The sequence below is a fragment of the Vigna unguiculata genome, chromosome 1 (assembly GCF_037176805.1).
Source record: "Vigna unguiculata cultivar grain cowpea cultivar isolate G323 ecotype 2 chromosome 1, ASM3717680v1, whole genome shotgun sequence".
NCBI lineage: Eukaryota > Viridiplantae > Streptophyta > Magnoliopsida > Fabales > Fabaceae > Vigna > Vigna unguiculata.
Genome location: NC_140792.1, coordinates 43450363 through 43472078, shown reverse-complemented (window position 1 = coordinate 43472078; position 21716 = coordinate 43450363). Strand labels below are relative to the sequence as shown.

The following is a 21716-nucleotide window of genomic DNA, read 5'->3' as shown; positions in this document are numbered from 1 at the left end:
GGGTTCGTTGATAAGGTGAAGTTACCTTTAATATTGTTTTTAACCATGAAAATAACAACTTTAGTGACAACATTCCTCTTACATCTGATTGGACTGTGAAATATTTGACCAGGTGATAGACAAGAGTCACCAAATCCATTAAACACTTGAAGACAAAATGGCCTACTTTGAAAAGAAAACAGAATTAATTAACTTAAGAATTTAAACAGCCGAATCCCACTCATTGATATGCCAGATCTTAACTTGTGGACAATGAAATGGTGTATGCACTACTATTCAAACCATAATGTTTTTTATAAATGGCCATGTCCCCATTATTTTTCTCATAATATGTCTGAAACCACCGAAATTGAATTTGTCCAAAAATCTCTATCCATTTGAATAACATTGAAAGGATTTCAGTGTGTCTAGCTGTGAAAGATTGAAGACTTAAAAGTGTTGATTTTTCACTGACTGTACATAAAATGAGAGAAAGAGAGAGACAGAAAGAGACAAGAGGCAATGATAACTTAAAGAACAGCATATAGCCAACCCATATGCATACCCCCAACAAATTCAGACCCTAATTAAAGCCACTGACTTCAGTTCAGACATCTTACATTGCCCACATCAAAATGCTTCAACAATAGTTGAAAGCAAACAAAAGGAGTCAAAAACCGAGTCATATGTTTCTCAGTATAAGACCAGAATAGATATGTGGTGAATAATTCTTACCATTCAAATTAACCAATATCGGAATATTGGATCCATCATCTTATTGTTAGGCTCATGAAAATAATATGTCTTGAAAAATTTCATATCGTTTAGAATAACCAATTAAGTGAATCTTAATGATTATATAATGGATTTTAAATTCATGATGTTCCTTGTTCTGAGTTAAAAAAATTTCAAACTTATATTTGACTATTCTTATTCATTAATACTCTTAATAAGAACGTGGTGAGGTTTAGATTAAATTATTATTTTGGAGAACATGGATATACTTGGGATAAAAAAACATAAGTGTGTTGTCTATGTATTTTTTTGTGTTTATTTTATTTATAGATTTAATAAAGTGATTCTGGAAGATTTTTCAAATACTTACTAATAAAGGAATTTTGCTCCCATTTTAGCATTTGTTTTTCTGTCTTTCTTCTTCACGTGCTTTATAAACACTCGGTCATCCAGACTCACTCACATGAAGAAATATGTAATGAAAAGCCGTTCTCATTTCTAAATTGCGAGAAAAAAATAAGTCTTGGTAAAACGTTACGTGTATTTAATATTTATTGTTCTCATTTTTGTTTATAATATAGTCAAATGTTTTCACCTGACAATGTTTTCTTCTTTTTATTTTTTCTCTATTAGAGTTTTCAGTATTTCTCCAAATTCTACAAACAATTGTCAGTGTTTTTGAATTGGGAGTGAAAGGTTGAGACTGGTGATCATGGTGAGAATCTGTATGGTCATTTAGTAAGCTGAATGAAGTGACGTATGAGTTTAAAATGACAAAATCTTGATATTTAGATTATGGTAGAAGAATAGAGAGACAGAATGGTGTGTTTCTTATCCACAAGGTCAATGAGATGATGACTCATTAATACCATGGGCCTTGCTTACTTCGATGTCCTTTAAAAAAAATGAAAATTATATTTGATTTAGAGAGTGTCATTCTTACTCTAAACTTGGCCTCCAATTTTAAATGTTAAATTGTAAAGATTTAGAATTGAATTGCTTTTATCCCTTCTATATGTAGATTGTTTCACATTATAACTCATAAAACATCATAGGAGAGACAGAAATAAAAGTGAGATAGTGATATCTCTTTGACATTAGGCAAGTCATCACAATCCTTTGAACCCTAAGTGTTAAGCATGACAAGCACCCCTTGAAAAGCTCCCTCCACCAACTCCATTCTCAAGTCTCATCACTTCATCTTAACTTCATATCAATTCTCCTCTACATAACTTATCAACATTTTTACAGAAAAATAGCCCCTCACAAAGCTTTTCAAAAGAAGTTAATTTCACCATATAGTGGGAGAAAAATCATAAATTTCCACTTTTTTTCAACACACTGATAGTGCCTCCCTAAATCCAATGCTAAAATCAGTGCCACCCTTTATCCTGTTTATACCTAAATCTGCATTTCCTTTCAGCATCATAGCCACAAATTCATTGTAGTCTATTCGGCCATCCTGAAAGGGTAAAACATGAACATAACCACGTCATAAAAGATTAATTAAATTTGGAATATCTTTGCAGCATAAATTTAGTTTAACATATATAAAGAATTATGTAGGCTACTCATGACGTAACAGCAAAAAAAAACAATGTTTGGAGTGTTAGTTTGTTTACTTTTCATTACATTATACTGTAAAATGTACTCACGTTGTTCTGATCAGCTTCTTGGATCATTTCCTCGAAGCATACATTCTCAATACCAAATTCTTCACAAGCTTTTTGAAGCTCATCTTGAGTGATGTAGCCGCTTCCACTTCTATCAAAAAATGAAAAAGCTGCAACTAAATGATCTTCTCTGTGAACTTTGTTTAAATGCAATGTTGCAGCTATGAATTCTCTGTAGTCAATTGTGCCACTGTTATCAACATCTGCCTGCAATCAGAAACAACATTGGGAGATAGATTATAAGAATGTGCTACTAAAAGTTATTGTTGTTCACTGTTTTACTTTTCCCTACTTGCATAAGAATGTTTCACTAAGTCATACTCAAAGAGCTTTCCCGTGTAAAATTAATCATAATCTAAGCCAAGTTAAAAACATATGAAATCCTATATAGGATTACTTCTATTGTTCTACTTAATAGTATGAGTCCTAACTCCTAAAACGATAAGAATCCTACTTTACCAAACAAGAAAAAAAGGACAAAAATGTAGGTTTGTATAGTGACATTAAGGAAATTGTAAGATGATTCTGTACTAATACTTACAGCTTGCATCAGATCCAAAATTTCTGGTTCACTGAGATTATTACCAAGCATTTTCAATCCAGCCTTGAGCTTTTCTAAAGTAATTTGACCACTGTTGTCTGTGTCTATCATCTTAAACGCTACTTTCAGTTCAGAAATTTCTTCTTCTGAGAGGTTCTCTGCAATAACCTGTAGAGAGCAACATGGAAAATAGTATGAGGACTCGACTTGAAAATTTCAAATAGAAGTTTGTTGATATATTCTACCTTGCTAATAGAATTTATGGTGCAGAGTTATATGCTAGAAAGATTTCTTACTCTAAGAGCCATTTTCTTTAGCTTGTTCATTACAGAAAACTGCTTCAGGCGACTCAAAACTGCAGAATCAAGAGGCTTGTCTGGAGCAACTCCATCGACTTGAATCCAAGGGTGACCTGCAAAGAATCAGCATGTTGTCATCTACAAGGTTGTAACATAACATCAACTCATAATCTTTTGTGACAATGACAATTAGTACTCACTAGTCAGAAAGTCCGATATAATGCCTAATATTTTGTCCAAAATCTAAGAAACTCTTTCTTAGAAAAGTGTTTGATAAAATTGGAAAGACGTGATAGCACAGTAACCAGTGACGAAAAATCATGCATTGATTTTTTAAAAGGTTTTCACTGTAACTTTGTATGCGATCAAAGAGAATGTCAGCTACCAAAAGAATAATAACAAGTCCATGCTAAAGAAAACACGACAGCATAATGTGATGCCTAATGTGGTATTGAAATGTCATTCACTAGCATCTAAATGGAATACTGGTACAGAAACTTACGAAGAACTTCATGTGCTGTTATCCGTTTTCTAGGATCTCTAACAAGCATCTTCCTAACCAAGTCTCTAGCACTTTCAGAGATATTAGGCCAAGGATCTGAAGTGAAATCGAGATCACCATGCAAAACTTCTTCAAATATCTCTTGCTCACATTCTATCATCATGGAAAATTCATTTTAGAATCAGCAGAAACTTTAGCAAGATACAAAATTAAGCAAAATGAATGAATCACTGAAGGGCTAGAAATCTTAATGAATGACTCTTACCACCCCAGAATGGAGGTTTTCCACATAAAAGAATGTATATGATCACACCTGCACTCCACACATCAGCTTCTGGACCATAATGCCTTCGTAGAACTTCAGGTGCGATATAATAAGGACTTCCAACCACGTCCCTAAAAGTTTCCCCTGTAACAGACCAATGTCAGTGAAATGCAATCACAAGAATCATGTAATTAGAACATTACAGAACATTCATTCTATTGTATTAGGGAAGCATGAAGGAGCATGCTCCATCTCATATCAAACAATCTGGTAGATTGATTTTAAAGGGAAGCAAATTAATTAGAGTTTAGTTTTCTTGAAGAATTGTAAACTTTAGAGACATTATTCCTGATAAAAAAGACAGGTAAGGTTTATAGATATCTTTAATTCAAGAGTATTATAATATCCTCTCATGAAGTTTCTATTCTACAGTATCACAGTGTTCTTAAAGGCCATTTTATTAAGCTCTTGCCTTAATATTAAAGTCTTGGAGTTATACTTTTATAATTTTTGAAACCAATTTTCATGGAAACAAAGTCACCATAGTTCTATATTATAATTTGGTTGTCTAGCAGGGAGGGACAAAGGAAGGAAACGAACATTTCATCCAAACCTGGTTTGAAGAAAACAGACATTCCAAAATCTATGGCCTTAAGTGTGGACTCTTCATTCCCATCAACAAAGAGAAAATTCTCAGGCTTAAGATCACGATGCATCACCCCAAGGGAGTGGCAACCTTCTACAATACTAACTATAGTCCTTGCAAGTTTAGCTGCTTTTCTCTCTGTGTAATGCCCCTTATCCACAATCCTATCAAAAAGTTCACCCCCTTCACATAACTCCATCACAACATAAACTGCAACACCATCCTCAAAAGCCCCTTTAATTGATATCACATTAGGACACCCCTCCAAGTGATGCATTATCTCAATCTCCCTCCTCACATCTTCCACGTCTTCATCTATCAGCAGTTTCACTTTTGGAATGGACTTGCAAGCATACTTTTTCCCAGTTGCTTTCTCAGTACACAGGAATGTTGTTCCATATTGTCCCTTTCCAAGCTCTTCTCCCAAATTATAGTACTCCTTAAAGTGACCACTTTTTCTCTTCAAAATTGACTCTTCTTGAAGCCCTATTGCTACCCTCTTGACTTTACGGGGTATTTTTTTATTTGCAGGCTCTGAAGGCATGTTAATCTCTTTGTTAATTTCCACCACTCGTGGAGGCTTTTCCTGAACATTCTCTGGAGCATTTGTGTCTTCAGTTTCAAGTGAAGTTGGATCAGAAATTTCTGTGACCACCGTTTGATGATGATAAGGCCACACCAATGAACTCCGAAAAAAACAGGAAAACAGTGTATAATCCGAGGTTTTTGACCCGACACAATTGTTTCCCATCTTGCACTTGCTACTTCCTGTCTGTGACTTGCATGTAAGAAGTAAGAAGCAAGAAGCAAGTGAAGCCCAAGATCACATTCGATTTTCTGCACCAACCCCACTATAGCCTAAATCCAGCATGTGAACATGGAAGGAAGAATCAGTGGATATTTGAAGAAGAAGGTGAATGGTTTGCATCAATGAATCAAACCTTTCTATGGATACAAAAGTGAACGAGAAAAAAACTATGTATATGGGTGATTGTGAAGGCGTAAAAGTGGAAGTTTTCAAAGGAGTGGAAAGTGTAAACGGGAAAAAAAATTGAGCCGTGTGACACAGTCCAAGTGGGAAAAGGAAAAGAGAAAATTTTGATGTTATATAGATGGAAAAGACAGTGGAAATGATCCACTCATGATGACTCAGGAGAAAGAACATTTCATAGTTGCTTTTTAAATACGAAAAAAATTGTGCTTCTATATTTTCTTTCTCTTCTCTTAGATATTTCATTAATGAGATTAGTTGAATTGAAAATTGTGTTATATACACAAAAAAACACGTTCATGAATGGAGTGATTAGGTATGTTGAAAACGAAGAGAAATGGAGGGAAAGACAAGTGACAGTTACCGGTTATTTCTTTGTTTAGATTGTGTAAACGGAGAATGTTCCAAATGTTGGAGCAAAAACGCGTGTGGCCAAATCCAATGGTAGTAGCAGAATGCCACCTGTCCACTGGACGGTTCAGATTTCTTTATTCAAGAATGCTGGCTCATAATTTCTAATATATATTAGTAGTTTTTTAATAAGATATTGGATAAAATTAAAATTTATTAGAAATTATATTATAATGAAAGATTGTGTAAATGTTATTTTATGTTAAACTTATTTTAAATAATTGGGTTCAATTTATATAGATAGAAATGTATAGATTAAAAATGATAAATTAAAATACTAGAGATTGGGAAAATTACATATAAAATTAAAAAAAAAAAAAAAACTTCTCGAGATATTCTGACTAACAGGGATGCTTCACGGGAAGCTCCAATCCTCCGGCCATAGCCGGTATTCTTGTCTTGTCTTTTAATGTATGTGTGTTTTCTTTTTCACTTAAGTCGATATTATTTGGAGAAATTGCAGTTATTTTATCAGAAGTTTATGCTAAAATATTATTATTTGTTTCCTAATCTTAACAAAAATGTTTTATTTTATCTAAAAATATCGTATGAACTAAAGCTTAAATGAAATTTAAAAATTCTAAAATTTTAAAATATAAAAGTATAAAAATAAAATCATTTTTAAAGTGTAAATTTTTTATTTTATTGAAACAGGAGATAAGTAAGTATTATTTATTAAAAGCGTGAAAAAAATGTGAATTTATTTTACTCAAACGCATAAAAGAGATATTTATTCTAAAGTTAAAAAGATTTATCATTTAACATAACCGGAAGAAAAACAATTCCTCTTTATTATTTTAAAGTGTTTTATTTTAAATAAGTTTAGAAGCTTATAGACACATAGTAAATTAAGAGATAACTATGTAATAAGCTCGACTGGAATTTTAAGTCAATCGTACTTATGATGTCGAGTTTTAACACAAAACATTATATGCTCTAAATACAAATATAAATTGCAATAAGTTTTATTTATTTATTTATTGTTTTTTTTTATCCTTATGTAATAATACATTTAAGTTTTCGTTCTTAAAGATGGGACAACTTTTGATTATATTTTTCAAAGTCTTTCTTGCTTTGTGTCAAAAGCCTTTTAAATTCTGATGTCAAAATATTTTTTCACGGGTTATTCAATTAAATAATATTTTTATTTTTCTTAATTTTCTGTTGATGGATTTTAATTTCTATAATTAAATTTATTTTTCTTTAATTAGCATTAAATACTCAATATTTACTTGTTACTGTTAAAAGTATTTTATTAATTGAATTATTATTTTTTAATATTTTAGTATAAAAGTTTAATTGCCGATACTTCTTATTTCAATATTTTTATGATCAATGTATAAAATCATCAATGTCAATTAATTCTTCCCGTTTTAATTTGTAAGCTTCACATTTTTCACATTTATTTATAGTCATTCAATATGTGTAATATTTATCAGTTGTTAAAAAAATGTAAAAAATTACTTGGTCCTCATATTGTTCAATTTGATCAATTCAAATATAGTAGTAATAGAGAGTTTGACAAATCCATCTTATCTACTTGTGCAAGTGACCCACTCAGCATTAGTAAGTAGGGGAGACTTCATATATTTAATTTGGTGAATAAATCAACATTTAAAACAAATAATGAACTCATAGTTGAATACTTCCATTTCTAGAAACAATGGCTTAAAGGTAGCAGTTCGATAAACAAATAAAAGGTAAATGAAGAGGATTTCACCAGAAAGAAAAAAAAAGAAAGAGGTGGAGGCACTAATAAATTAAACCCTTAAGAATAAGGAACAGTTTAATTTGATTAACAGAAAAATGAAAAGGTATATGAACTAGAAATCGGTGCCGCACTAACTTCCATTATCTGAACGTGTTTTTCTCAGAGGAAAAAAGAATGTAACAGTTTTCCATTCGCAATTTTGTTATGCTCTTAAGGTCTTCGGAGTTCTAGTTCTAGTCTTCGCCTTCAAGACTCAAAAATGGCGTCAATGATGTGATGAAAATGCCACTACCACTTAAAAGGGACCGACCGTGCTACACGAGTCAATGAAATCAAATAATGTGTGTTTGAATTACACCAAAGTTAATCTCGGAAATGCTTTAGTGTGAACTGTTTTTAATTAAAAATATACAATAAGTTAAATACGTTGGAAAATATTCAACTTAAATTGATTTTAGAGCAATGAGTATCATTTAGATAGCATTCATAAAGATTACTTTAATATATATATATACACACACTCACACACATAGTACACCTTTTGGTCACAAGACCTCATTTCCCCATTGTCATTGTCAAATCAAGCAGAACCTTACAACATGCAAGTATGTATCTAATTGCAAATTTATTCTTTTATTACTAATTTTATTTTAACAATCATAAAAACAAGTAACACCATTGTTTTAGTTCATTTTAAAAACATTTATGCAACAAAAGGAGAAGAATGAAACATGGTAAAATTAAACAAATTATGAAGTCACAAATTCATATTTTATTAAACTCCATCAGATTAGGGAAGATTGACGAAATGAATTTAAAATGCAAATATACTTCCATCAAATCCACCCGCTGTAACTTTGTCTAAAACTGGATTTATTTTCATTCGTATTGGCTACAATTGAGTGAAGGGAATAGAAAAAACACAGTTTAAAAGAAAAGAAAAGAAGTAAAACAGCTCCCAAAGATGTTATTACAGGACTTGGTTGTGGTCCAGTTCAAAGTTTAAACATCTTGAGCGGCTGTAACATAATCAGTATATCCTGATTCCTTCTCCAGGGTTTTAGGATAAGCTTCTGTGCGACTTGCAATAGGGATCTCTCGCCTCACAGAGGGTGAAGACGACTCTGCATCGAAGATCCTTGGAGACTTACCAAAAACATCAAAAACGCCATTCTTCATTTCTTCAGCTGTTTCCAGGAAACGACTAAGACTATCGAACACGTTACGTTCCATGACTTCGATATCATTTCGTAGCCCTGGGAAGTCGAACACACCACGGTCTGATGAGGTAAATGGAACAGAACTTCCTTTGAGTACCTCGTCTGTTACATCCTCTTCGGTATACTCTTTGTTAGATTGAAACATTTCAACAGGCCTGCAAAGTGTGAAGGTAAAAATAAGATAAAAGTTTCAGTCACATTTTTAAGAGACTTACAGAGTAATATGACTGCAACAAAGAAAGGGTAACTGGATAGTCCAGCCATATTCCCAAATAATACAATGCCCAAATAGTAAAAACTGAAATCAATTAAAGCATAAGCAATTCTGCTCCTCTATGTGCTTGTGAGTGTGCCAGCTCACCTATTATCTCTGGTTTATCTAGCATGATATAAAAACTATTCAATCTAATTTAAGCTTAAAAAGACTAAACAAACTAGATTTTAAAAACCAGTATGATCATTACATTGTATGTCTCACCCACCTACAACCCATTTGGTATTCAAAGCTATTTTTCACCTGGTTTTGCATTAATGCAGATAGATGATAAGAAATAAGTCGAAGAGAAGTAGGATATGATGATGCAGGGCAAAGAAGGGTCATTAGTATTATTTATATCGATTATAACAATCTCAACTATACATTTTACTTCCAGTTTTATGTCGATAGAACAGGACTCAAACACAAGGTCAAAGATACATATCATTCTCACGGCCTTTTAAACTCAGTACATCCTAGTATTAGGGAAATAACTGGCTTTTAACTTATCTAGTATGCTTGTTACTCACTCTTGTAATTTGGTTAGACAACAACAGCATACACACACAAAAATGAAAGTCTGAATTTCTTCAAAGCAATAATACTAATCTACTACGCCAGCCCAGCATTATACTTTAATATGGTATAAGATTTGATTACTTTCTGCTAGAATGACTTTATTTATCTCTTTCGGCTGCTTCTTATCCGTCGTGTATATGCATTCATAGCTGCAGTTGATGATGCTCTGCTTCCTTCTTCACTCATCCCTCTGATAATCCTGGTTCTGTATCAGTTTGTGAGCCTCTAATGGTGTGAACTACACGTCTTGGTGCTGGGCCGTGAAAATGATACTCATTGGGGAAAACAAGTTTGGGTTTGTTCACAATTTTATACAAGAACCAGGTGTTGACAATACATTTCTTTCACGGCAACGAAATAATATCTGCTTCTTCTTGGCTTTTCAAATCCATTTCAAAGGATATCACATAAATTATGATATGTTCACCCTCCACCGATTTTTTTAGGCGTGGAAGTGAGCTTCCAAGTACAAAATGGTCCACTAATTTTTCAATTAAAGTGTGCACTGGTGAATCTCCAACAGTGAAGTCTTTATGTGAGCTAGTGCTCTCAGCATTTTGAAAAATTGAAGTCTCTAACAGAGGGGCTAGGTGAATACAAAACCTGCCCACTCACGCTACTGTGGACGTATTCAACCTTGACTAGAATATACTCATATGAAGTATGCCATGCAATTCTTGATGGGTTTGAATGACTCTCTTCTACATATCAGAGGCCAATCCTCCTCATTGATCCTATTTTACCCATGACGAGGTTTTTTTACTTGTAGTGCAAGATGAGAGACAACAGGGGAAGTTTTTGCAACCGCAATCTTAGATACACATCACTGCGAAAGCATAATAGAGTTTGTATAGATTTTCTATAAGCCGATTATAAGCCCAAGTATGTGCCCCCCGCATCTATCACCACGTGAGTAATCTACCTATCAAAACCCCTTTCCTGATTCACGTCACGGTTTTCACTTTGTCCTAATACGACATACCAGAATTTGCGGACATAATTTTCACTTAAAAAAAAAAAATACATACCTCCAGTCTTTTCCCTAATTCTTAAACGAAGCAAAGATGTCACCGCAATCGTTAACACTTCTACTTCAAATATTCCAGTTTTTGATTCATAACACCATCAAATTAGTTTGTTTGTGATCGAGAAAAAATAAATAAATAAATTCCACACGCTGTAGGAACGAATTCAAAGCAAAACTCTTCCTAACACCTAATCAATCAATCAATCGTAATTTCTAGGGCGTCACATTTGACAGTATAGTAAAAAATCATTAAAAAGATATTCATAATAAGTGACCGAAAACATGACAGAAAAGAGTATTACTTTCCGATGCAATTCCTGAGAAGCTCTTCTGTTTTCTCGCACTTTCTGACGAACTTTCCAGATTCGACCTCCTCTGTTTTGCATTGATATTTGACGACCTTCGTGGTGGAGCACCCTTCCGAAGAGATATCACGTCGAAGATCGTCGTCGTTGTTGTCATCACTCCAAACCCACCCCATTTTCGTGTTTGCAGCTTGAGCACAAAGATTACCTTTCTTTAATGGTTGCGTTTGCAACTTGTTCCCCAAGACTTCGATTTCGAACGCTGCGTTTTGGGTTCTGCCTGCTTTTGATGGATCATAACTTATATATAGAATATAGAAACTCCTTCCCAAAACTATTCCACTTCATAGTTTTCCGTCAGAAAAATAATAAATATATCATTCATAAAAACAATCTCATTTTTTCTATAAATAAATTTCTTTTTGTTCGTTGTAACTATAAATATTAAAGCAGTTTACTTACAAGTAAAATTAAAACAAAAAAATTAATATTTTATTGAATTAAAACATCAAACAGTTTCAAGAAAATACAGATTAAAATTGCAATTATTTTGAGACATTTTATCAAAGAAAGTAATAAAATAAATAAATAAATTAAATTACTTTATTATCAGTTTTTCAATTATATTAGTTTTTTATATGTTATTACATTAGTATTTATAAATTATAGTAGTTATATATGTTTTTCTCAAATGTTAACGGGTTACTAAGATTATTTCTTAAAAGTAAAAATATTTTTCGTTAAAATACATAAAAACTTCTGTTTTTTTATGATTTTTGATACATTCTTCCATATTTTTCTTGAAAAATTTCCTCCTATAACTAGTTAACAAGATTCGATGTTTCTAGTATCTTAAAATTAAAGTAATATTTTTTTTTCTTTTAAAATCAATATTTCCCATCCTGTAATATAAACCATTTTCCACCTTAACACCCAAATGTCATTAAAGACATTTATTTTATTTTATTTTCTCAGTTAAAGGACAAAAACTCCTCTACAACGTGTACTTTTTTCTCGTCATTATTTTGGTCATTTTCTTTGACAAATAATACGAGACAGTTGTTATAAAATAAAATGACAATTATTTAAATAAAACGTTAATGCAATAATCGAATAATATTTTTTAAATTTGAAAATATAAAATATACTTATAAATTACACTTTAATAAGACTTTTTATTGAATAGAAGCAACAATTCGTAGTCCGATTTGTACTTTAATTTATATAATTGAGCAGAAATATTTTGTTACATAAATATAAAATTATTCATAAATGGATTTAGTTCGATACAAGTTATAAAATTTGAGCTGGAAGGTTAAATGTTTAAGTAAAACATTACATTGTATATTTTGAATGTGATTTTCAAAAAGAAAACAAAACTTACGCACGTTTATTTTTATTTTAAAAAAAATACATTTTGATCTCTATTTAAAGAAAATAGAAATTTTACTCTTTTGAATAAAGAGAAAAGGCGTCAGCTTTTGAACTAAATAAATTTTGGAAATTTTTAAAAAAAGTACGGTAATGGGAAATTATTACTTTAAAGGAATTTGAGACAGAAACTAAAATGTGAAGAACATAAATAAAATATAAGATAAATGTTACAAGTGTACATAGGCCAGGAAAAAGAGTAATTTACAAAAGTATATCGTTTAATTGATATACCAATATACATTTGTACTTTTAGATATGTCTGCCTAATCTCTAATTAACCAATCTTACATTTCTAAATAAACTTAACTTTAGAGATTGATTGAGCAGCATCAATGGTAATAATTAGTGGACAAAATTAACACGTGTGAACATTTTACCAGTGATCTTCGGATAAATAAACATCAAACCTTATCATTGTGTTGCAAGTTGATCATATCTCTCTGTTTTATTCTTCTATCGTCTTCCAAACTTTTATGGTTTTAGCTAATTCATGAAACAACAGTATCTATACCTCATCTCCTTGGTTGATTTTTTCATGTCCTCTGCATAATTGTTTAATGGTTTATTATCACTTACTGTCTGCTCCACTATTGTTCCACTTTTCAAAGAAGATGAATCAATCGGATTCACTTCCATTGATCTTGAAAGATTAAGTTCGGGTGAAGCTGGTGCAACTTTCTTATGGTTAAGTTCCTTCAAGTTTGGATTTGTTTCTATCTGCCTTATGGAACCAAAAATAGTAAGAACATTGGTCAAATTCATAGTCACTATAAACAAACCAAGTACTAGTTAGCTTATATTTCCAAACAAATCATATTAAAGGATAACACGCCCCAATACAAAAATGATTTCCCTGTAAACCAGTATTAGATAACATTACTCAAATAACAAGAGTAAAACAAATCACCTGAAGCTTTGTATCGTCGCAGGTTCTTCTGAAGTTTCCTCCCGTATATTGCTGCTTGATTCTTTGACACTATCATCATCCTTCAAACATACTTGAATAGGTTTCGCAGAACTTGAGTCAACTGTGCCAACTTTTTCCATCTGGAACTTTTGCTCATCAGAGTTTGAAGTAGGCATTCGGGGATGAAATCCATGTTCCTTAACCGTTGAAATAACCCTCTCTATTGTTTCTAGAGCCCTTCTCACATCTGAGCGTACATAACCATTCCTCTTATCCTTCAGAACACTTCTTGCACCATCTTTCTCAGTTGGAATGCCACCCACTTTGTTCATTTCCTTCTCAATCTCAACAATCTCTTCACTATCTGCACCTTCAATATCAACAATCTCTTCACTATCTGCACCTTCAATCTCACCATTCTCCTTGCCATTGATCAGCACACTCAATGAATCACCTTCCTCGATTGGAACTTCAAGTACCTTGTTAACATCTTCCTCAACTTGTACAATCTCTTTACAACCTGCTTCTACATCTTCTTCACCACCTGCACGTTGGTTGCTTATATACTCACAGGATATATCTTTCTCTTTTACCCCATTTTTCTCACTTTGAATAAGTTCCTCAGCTTGAACAAACCTTGCATCTTGCTTAAGCTCTTCCCCAGTTACTAAAGCTTCGCGTATTCTAACATACAATGGGTCCTCCAAGGCCTTGCTGATGTCTTTATCTTTATCATTGCTCATCATCGAAGCCACAGCCTAAAATATAACAATTTGAGAAGTTGATGTAATACAAAATAATAAGTATGTAATGTATACATGAGCAAGCAGAAAATGGTAAATAAGCTGAAACCAATCTTCTAACTAGCCTTTGCAAATAAAGTGACAATAAGTTCATGAGCAGGGTAAACCCTCCTAGATATCTTAAGGAAAATGAAATTTGAAAAGAATATACAACCTTCTGATAAAGTCTGAAACCACTGCCGATGAGCTGCCTTGAAATGAAATTTATGAGGGATGGAGGTACAAAATCCAGCTTTATATCCAAATTTCCTATTATCCTACAAAATTTTACACAATTTAAGCCTTGGAACCGAAATCCTTTTATCATTTTTCACCACATCTTGGAAGTTGACCAATACAATTACTCTAAAAATTAAAGCCATTTGAATTAGTCTAAGAGTATTACACTAATCATGATGACAAGTAAATATAGACATATCAACTACATTAAGAGTTTTGGTAAGAGAAACTGTTCTCTTCTCTCCCTTGTGAACAAGCTCAGTTAACTATATAGGCCTAAAAACAATTCTCAATGCATACCGTATTCAATACTTGTACTCATCTTTTTGCAGGCTACTTCTAAGTTTTTAGTACTGACTTAAAACTCACCGAAAATAACTTCTTTCTGATGACACCTTTTGCATTGCATAGCCTCCCAGCAAATCAATTCTCACAACATCCTTTGCCTCAGGAATTGCATTCATGTTGAAATTGTCAATGCTCGTCGACTCAGAGACCTGAAAACAAATTAAACATGGATTTCTCGAAGCTTGGATGATCTGACTTAGAATTAACTTTCCAGAGAAAAATAAAGAAGTACCGTATTCAAAAGAACAACTACTAAGTCATCTTGAAAGTACTCAAAAAGATAATAACGCACTATAGCTTCCCTTGTAGATAGAGGCCATGGAACCTTCATCCTTTCTTCCACAATCAGCAGCATAATAAGCATTCAAAAATAAAGGTTTTTATCATGGTCAGTGACACACACTACAATGTAAATTTACTAAATTGATGGGGCCAAAACAAACCTAACTAGTGAGATATGTTCCCCAATCTGGACTCTCTGCAAACGTTCAGATACCAGAACTTTGAAACTGGGAATAGTAAACTGAGGCCACCTGGAAAAATTGAAAATTGTGAAAAGGGTATATACCCCAACACAGAATCAAATAACTTCTATGTTATAAAAAAAATAATGTCAAATAGAAGCAAAGGCACGTATTGCAATATGATTTTCACCATTTCTTGTAGAGGAAGGACTCCCATGAAAGGCACAAAGCTGTTATTGTAAGTAACAAAGGTTAAATTTCTCATGTTAAGATCACAACATGACCCTTGTTAAACTAATTAAAAGGGTTGTGCTAAAATTTTTGGCTCATCGTTGCATGACTCACAGAGATCTAGAGGCCCATCCACATAGCCTTCAACTAGCAATGTATGAAAGGGAGTTCCCTCTGGTCCTTCGCGATACATAACTCGAAAATCTTCAGTATCCTGTTTTAACTGTTTAAAAAAAGCAAGAAGTTGATCAAATAATGTAACTGTTTAACGTGTTTTTATTGTTTTCTAATAAGAATTAGCATTTCACCTTAATATTTCATATAATAAAAGTTCATATCAAATGTCAACATAAATTATGGAAGTAAAATTTCAAACCAGAATACATAAAAACGTTGCTCCTTTGTTTCACATGTTACAAGATACAAAGGTTCAAGGTATAAATCAACCGAGGATGATCTAAATAAGCAATTGAAAGGGGAAGAAAACATGACATCCATAGCTTACTTTCCAATCAGAGCGTGATGTACTAGATCCTGCACTATTGTCTCCAGAAGCACTTCTCAACATGCTAAGAAAGTCATATATCTCCTTGGTTTTGGTTTCTACTAATTTCTCATTACATCCTGCAACACCAAATGAATAAACAAATAAAAGAAGATAAACATAACTACCTAAAATAATAACATCTGTCACCTAGTACCTTTTCTGCAAAATACCTCAAAGCGAACTAGGAAATGCTATCATTACCTTCAATTTCCACTTTTGATGAGCCTTGGAGTTGACTTTTAACAAGGGTTTTGAGTATCTGTTCATCTGTCAGATCAGGTAAGGCAAGGCTCTTGTCCAACCTCTCCCTGTACTGAACAATGTTTCCTTTTTTCACCATCTCTATCTCTCTAAGGAAAGAAGAATCAGCCTTCTATCAGCAAGTCATGTGCCAAACAACCATTTATAATTTTAAGATTCTAAACTGAACATTCGCCAAAATCATAGAAATCCAATGATGAGAGTAAAAAACACTATCTAGCCACATCCATTCAGATTAAGTTCAATTTCACATCTCATCGAAAACAGAACAAAATTAGCATACTGTAACAAGTAATTGGTCCCAGAAAATTTCTCCCACTAGCCCCACTAATGTTAACAAAAGGAAAAAAAAAAGGCCAAGAGAGTGTTTAGGTGTATAACTCTTAGACACGTTGTTCATTCGAAGCTGTGAGTGTGGGCTAGCTACCAAGTTGCCCCAATAAAACTCAAAAATATTGAAAATTCTGAGACACTTGGCAACAAAATTTGGATACACCCAAGAGAAACAGGTGACAAAATTTAATGAAACCATGTGAGTAGAGGTACTAATCATTTCCAGTTCATAGCTAAAACATAGGCGTTAATACCAATTCAAGAAGGAAACTTTATTAAAAACAAACCCCACTTGCACGAACCATTCGGTTGATAAGCTCTGGTTTTTAATACAAGAAAAATCTGAAATTTGCATCGACCAAGAATCAGTGAATTATCCTAACCACACAGAGAAGAGACAGAGTTGTTTCAGGAAAGAACACCAATGCGTTTGCCAGCAGACATGGGAACAACTAAACCAGATCAAGCTTATTAGTATGAAGAAAACTTTACTTAATAACTCCATTATTCTTGCTTAATCTACGCATGAGTATGACTCTGCAATATTATATTTATATAAATATATATTTATTTAATGAAAAATAGGTTTTAAATGATTATAATTCTACTATAGATATTCACCTTATTTAAATTTTTAATAAAATAATATTTATGTTTCTTGATGTTGATAGACACGAATCATTCTTCCTAACAATGTTAATAAATGTTACTCACAATTTCTAATATTTTAATAAATGATACTTAAAAATAAAGTAAAATGACATCAGTCTCTTTTATTTTATTTCAAACTAAAATTTAGATAAAAAATTATAAACAAAAACTAGATAGTTTAATTATTATATATTAAGGATATCATAGAAATTATACTTTTATTAAATTAAAAATATTTAAAATTATTTTTGGAGAAAAAAATATTTTCAATGTAAAAAAAAATAAAACCGGTATAGTATAAGATTAAATTATTTTATTTATAACTAATCCTTATTAAGTGGGTGGAAGACTAATCCTTGATGCGATGTTGCATTTACTGTTAGTTGGATAAGAGCTATTTTCATATGGTTTAAATGTCATTTAAAGAAGACTTTTAAGAAACAATTCCTTTATAATTTATTCATTTAATCAGTTGTTAATAGAACAAAATTAAGTTTTATAGTTTAAATTTTAAATTATACATGTTTTAACTAAATTTTAGTGAATTTATTCTTTTTAGATAAAAAATAAATAAATTCATTTATTAAAAATTAAATATGTTTTTAATCTTTAAATTATTTTTAAAAATGATATTTTCATCTATTTCTTTCGTATTATATGAAAATTGTATAAAATATAAAAATTATACATACTAGCAGAAATTCGTCTGCATTTTACCTGGATATAGTTATGTCGAAAAGGTTTTGGTGAAAGGTGTTGTAGCAGATAGATTTAGAGAAAAGAACCATCTATCTTCATGTCTCTTGTTCCAAAATGCTATTGTCTTATTAAGAATGAAACAATAGTAAATCCAAATAAGAAGAAGAAGAATGTGGTCCTGCAACCACAGGCAAGTGGAATCAAAACAGAGTAAAATCAAATATGAAAGGGAAGGGAGAGAGAGAGAGTGTGTGTGAATGGTTGTATTTTTAGGATGAAAACATCTCGGGTCGGGTGCTTTTAAAAAATACTTGGGGATTTTTTGGATAAAGTATAATTAAATTAAATTTTAATTACTTAAATTTAACCTAATAAAATATAATTTTAATTAAATTTAACTTAGAAATATAAATTAAATTTTAATTTTAATATTTTATGGATAATGGTATCCATAAATACAGATAATATGATATCAGTATCCAATCTATTTATAAATAAATATTAAAATACTCACAAATAATAAATATTTGCCGTTACTAACTATAACCTATCCGTCGGTGAAATTTATCATCCAAATGTGAGTATTTTTACCATGTAATAGGACCAGACATCATTTATAATGAATAAAGGTTGGGTTAGGTTGGTCGTTACAAGTTAAAATGCTGAAATAAAATACACAATCCATTAATGAACATGTGTGTCAATTACTTACACTTTGGTGCCATTTATTAATTCGGTTATGGGCTCTCCAACTTTTTCTCTTTAATTTTTCAATATACATGTACGTTAAATTACATTTTTATTTTTCATGATTTTATTTAAAATTTTAGCTTTCTCAAAATTATTTCAAAATTTTCTATCAATTTCCATCACTAAATTATAGGATCATCTTTTTTTTTTTTTTCTTGATGATGCTTTTTATGAAATTGGAAGATAGATCACAGAATGATTGGGAGAAGTCTCCAGAAGATGCCAGCATGGGAAAGTTAGCTTTCATTTCCCATCCTTTAAGACTTTTCTGTTATTAAATTAATGTTTTTGAGATTTTGGTATTTTTTATTTCTGTTTTCATAATTTAATTCTCAATTTATTAGTTCTCTCACTTTGTATAAATTCATAATTTTGATTAAATTCTCCATTTTATGTATCCCTTAGTTTGATTTAACTAAATTATATATCGAACTTGTTTTTTTATTTAGAGTTTCTAAGAGAAAGGAAGAGAACAAATTGAAACTTTTGGTAGACATTATAATTAGTTTAATATGGTAATATTTATGGAGGATAGATAGTCCTTTTCTGAATGTGTTTGCAAGGATAAACAAGTAATTTTAAAATTATGTTACTTTTCACGTCTTTATAATTTTATATTGTAAAAAATAAATAAAACTATGTTTATCATTATACTTTAAATACTTTAATATCCTAAATTGTAAACACCTCCTTGCATGCCTTTCTTTTTCTTCTTTTACCTCTTATAAAGATTCTGCCATTATTCTAAAACAAGTTTTGTTTGAGTTCTTTATATCCAATCCTCTTTTCTTTTTTTTTTGCTTTTTTTAACCTTTTTGATATATGAAACTTGTTCTTACGAATCATCATATATTTATAGTTTATTATATAAATATTGGATCAAAAGATAAATTATAAGCATAAATTGTTTTAATCTTAACAAAGTACCAACTTCAAAAAAATATAAACCATAATCTTATTTAAGATAAAAAGAAATCTTATTTTTTAAATACATTAAATCTCATATTTCTTTAATAATTAAATTGATGTGGATAATATATTATTGAAAATAATGATTTATATTGTCGAGAATCTTCAATGCCATAGAGTATATATAATTGATTTCATATTTAAAATAATATTAAAGAATTCAAATTTTATACCATTATATATATGAGAACATTGTTTAAGCATAAAAGTGCTTATTTAACTGTTTGTGCGATCCTTTTGTATCTTTATAGTGACAGTGATATTATTGAGATAACGTTACACTATAATCTCATTTTATAAACACCTTTTACGACTAATATGTGAGAAAATCGTTTACTTTATTTGATCTAATCCGAGTTTGAAGAGATTTACTTAAATAAATATTTACAAAAATTGTTTAAAAGGCAATTTCGAAACTACATAAAACACGTCATAAATGGCTTCAAAAATATACTTTTAAATCGTACAAAAATAAAATTTTGCTGGTCAACTATTCAGATTTTAAGGAAAATTGTATTATTTATAAGATATAAATTGATTGGGTAAGAAATATGACATCACTTTAAAGATAAAATTTTTAAATTTAATATTTATAGATTATATTTTTTTTGTTATATCCCTTTACCTTTCTTATTTTTCTGATTTTTTACACAACGTAAAACTTTGAAATCTTATTTCACCAACTACTAATTATAGTTAAGGTGGGAAAAGTAATTGTATCTTTGTTTTTTTTTTAAAGGTTATTTTCAAACAAAACTTTTTTCAGGGATAATTCACATCCTACACACGAGTTTTACGAAAAAAATAAAAGAAAGGGTACGGGATTCAGGACTAGTACGGGTCCTTTAAATAGCTGCACCACACTCAGTAAACCACCCACTTCAAGTATTTGCTTTTACATAACTAAAATATATTTTGATTTTATTTTTCTATTTATTTTGAGATATTAAAAAATAATAAAAACTGAAAGATATGGATTATGTGTTTAAACATGGAGTAAATAATTATATTTAAAATAATTTTATAATATAATACTAGTAAAAGAAATGTATACATATTTTTGTATATTCTAAAAAGTAAAAGATAATAATGATGATTATATAATAAATAACCGGTTGTTTAAAATTTATATTAAATTTAATTAATTTTTAATGTGTAGAAAGGGATTATAAAGGAAAATTAATATATAACATATAAAATATAGTTATAACTTATCGAAGAATAGAGGTGAGATAGATGGGTTATTATGTAATACAAATATTAAGACTATTTTGTTAAGTTAATTATTTTGAAAGATACTTTTATGTAACATTTCTTTGATGAATGTAATATATATATATATATATATATATATATATATATATATATATATATATATAGTTTGATGACATTTAGTGCTGGCAGCATAAGATAAACAAATAAAGCGATTGGACATATATCTTCATCCACATGGACCACACATATCATTAATTAAAATTTAATGAGGTGCCTTGCATTGTTTGGAACTGTCTAGTGTTAATATGCATGTTTTTTAAGAAAATTTAACTTCGGAATTATAAAACATTTCAACAAGTTATTATTTTTAAATTACTTTAATAAATGTAAGAGTATTTCAGAGTTGTATATATTTTTTTCCATGAAAAAAAAAAACAGCTGTAGACATAATAAAGAAGGTTGGTAATGAATTCAAAACATTTAAAATGGAAAGGACAATCAGAGATGATGAATTATTCCATTCAATGCGAAATCTAGCCATTGTTAAAAAAGGAAAATGATATTTTAATCCACTTTTTTATTCACTTTCAACCCATTGTTTTGATCATCATTAGATCATTTTTTTTTATTCTTTTTAATGATGTGATGATCTAATGGTGATTGAAATGGTGGGTTAAAAATGAGTAAAAAAATGGATTAAAGTATCATTTTCTATTGTTAAAATTTGGTAATATTAGAGAAATGT

General features: G+C 30.7%; 3 protein-coding genes across 7 annotated transcripts; all 3 read right to left on the bottom strand.

The window, feature by feature from the left end:
- Positions 1–1781: 1781 nt before the first annotated feature.
- LOC114183668 (calcium-dependent protein kinase 1-like) lies at positions 1782–5857 on the bottom strand. Its single transcript, XM_085673945.1, has 7 exons — positions 4608–5857; positions 3995–4138; positions 3730–3882; positions 3225–3340; positions 2929–3096; positions 2370–2594; positions 1782–2176 (listed from the first exon to the last, which is right to left on the bottom strand). Exons 1-7 carry the CDS (start codon positions 5389–5391, stop codon positions 2048–2050), a joined length of 1719 nt encoding a protein of 572 aa, XP_085530071.1. The 5' UTR covers positions 5392–5857; the 3' UTR covers positions 1782–2047.
- Positions 5858–8609: 2752 nt separating this feature from the next.
- Positions 8610–11428, bottom strand: LOC114183670 (Mal d 1-associated protein). The gene is made up of 2 exons (XM_028070764.2): positions 11138–11428; positions 8610–9128 (listed from the first exon to the last, which is right to left on the bottom strand). Exons 1-2 carry the CDS (start codon positions 11314–11316, stop codon positions 8756–8758), a joined length of 552 nt encoding a protein of 183 aa, XP_027926565.2. The 5' UTR covers positions 11317–11428; the 3' UTR covers positions 8610–8755.
- A 1275-nt stretch (positions 11429–12703) lies between these two features.
- LOC114193313 (uncharacterized) lies at positions 12704–17190 on the bottom strand. Of its 5 annotated transcripts, none has more exons than XM_028083061.2 (11): positions 16990–17190; positions 16295–16443; positions 16052–16170; positions 15661–15769; positions 15506–15545; positions 15295–15384; positions 15084–15183; positions 14873–15000; positions 14439–14541; positions 13482–14239; positions 12704–13295 (listed from the first exon to the last, which is right to left on the bottom strand). In XM_028083061.2, the coding sequence occupies exons 2-11, from the start codon at positions 16431–16433 to the stop codon at positions 13058–13060; spliced, it is 1824 nt and encodes a 607-aa protein (XP_027938862.1). In that variant the 5' UTR covers positions 16434–16443; positions 16990–17190; the 3' UTR covers positions 12704–13057. The 5 variants fall into 5 exon arrangements, with proteins under 5 accessions (XP_027938862.1, XP_027938871.1, XP_027938854.1 ...); XM_028083070.2 differs by having other exon boundaries at positions 17071–17175; XM_028083053.2 differs by having other exon boundaries at positions 16295–16466; positions 16990–17150.
- Between the last annotated feature and the right edge of the window lie 4526 nt (positions 17191–21716).

What these genes read in the sequence shown, in the direction of transcription:
- LOC114183668 (XM_085673945.1), bottom strand. Translation starts at nt 5,391, where the DNA reads ATGGGAAACAATTGTGTCGGGTCAAAAACCTCGGATTATACACTGTTT. An exon ending in AACAGCACATGAAGTTCTTC is followed by an intron (nt 3,341 to 3,729) that starts GTAAGTTTCTGT and finishes GATTCTTTGCAG; the next exon opens with GTCACCCTTGGATTCAAGTC. An exon ending in TTTTGGATCTGATGCAAGCT is followed by an intron (nt 2,595 to 2,928) that starts GTAAGTATTAGT and finishes TTCTGATTGCAG; the next exon opens with GCAGATGTTGATAACAGTGG.
- LOC114193313 (XM_028083053.2), bottom strand. An exon ending in ATCAAAAGTGGAAATTGAAG is followed by an intron (nt 16,171 to 16,294) that starts GTAATGATAGCA and finishes TTGGTGTTGCAG; the next exon opens with GATGTAATGAGAAATTAGTA. An exon ending in CATCACGCTCTGATTGGAAA is followed by an intron (nt 15,770 to 16,051) that starts GTAAGCTATGGA and finishes TTTTTTAAACAG; the next exon opens with TTAAAACAGGATACTGAAGA.
- LOC114183670 (XM_028070764.2), bottom strand. Translation starts at nt 11,316, where the DNA reads ATGGGGTGGGTTTGGAGTGATGACAACAACGACGACGATCTTCGACGT. An exon ending in CTCAGGAATTGCATCGGAAA is followed by an intron (nt 9,129 to 11,137) that starts GTAATACTCTTT and finishes CACACTTTGCAG; the next exon opens with GCCTGTTGAAATGTTTCAAT.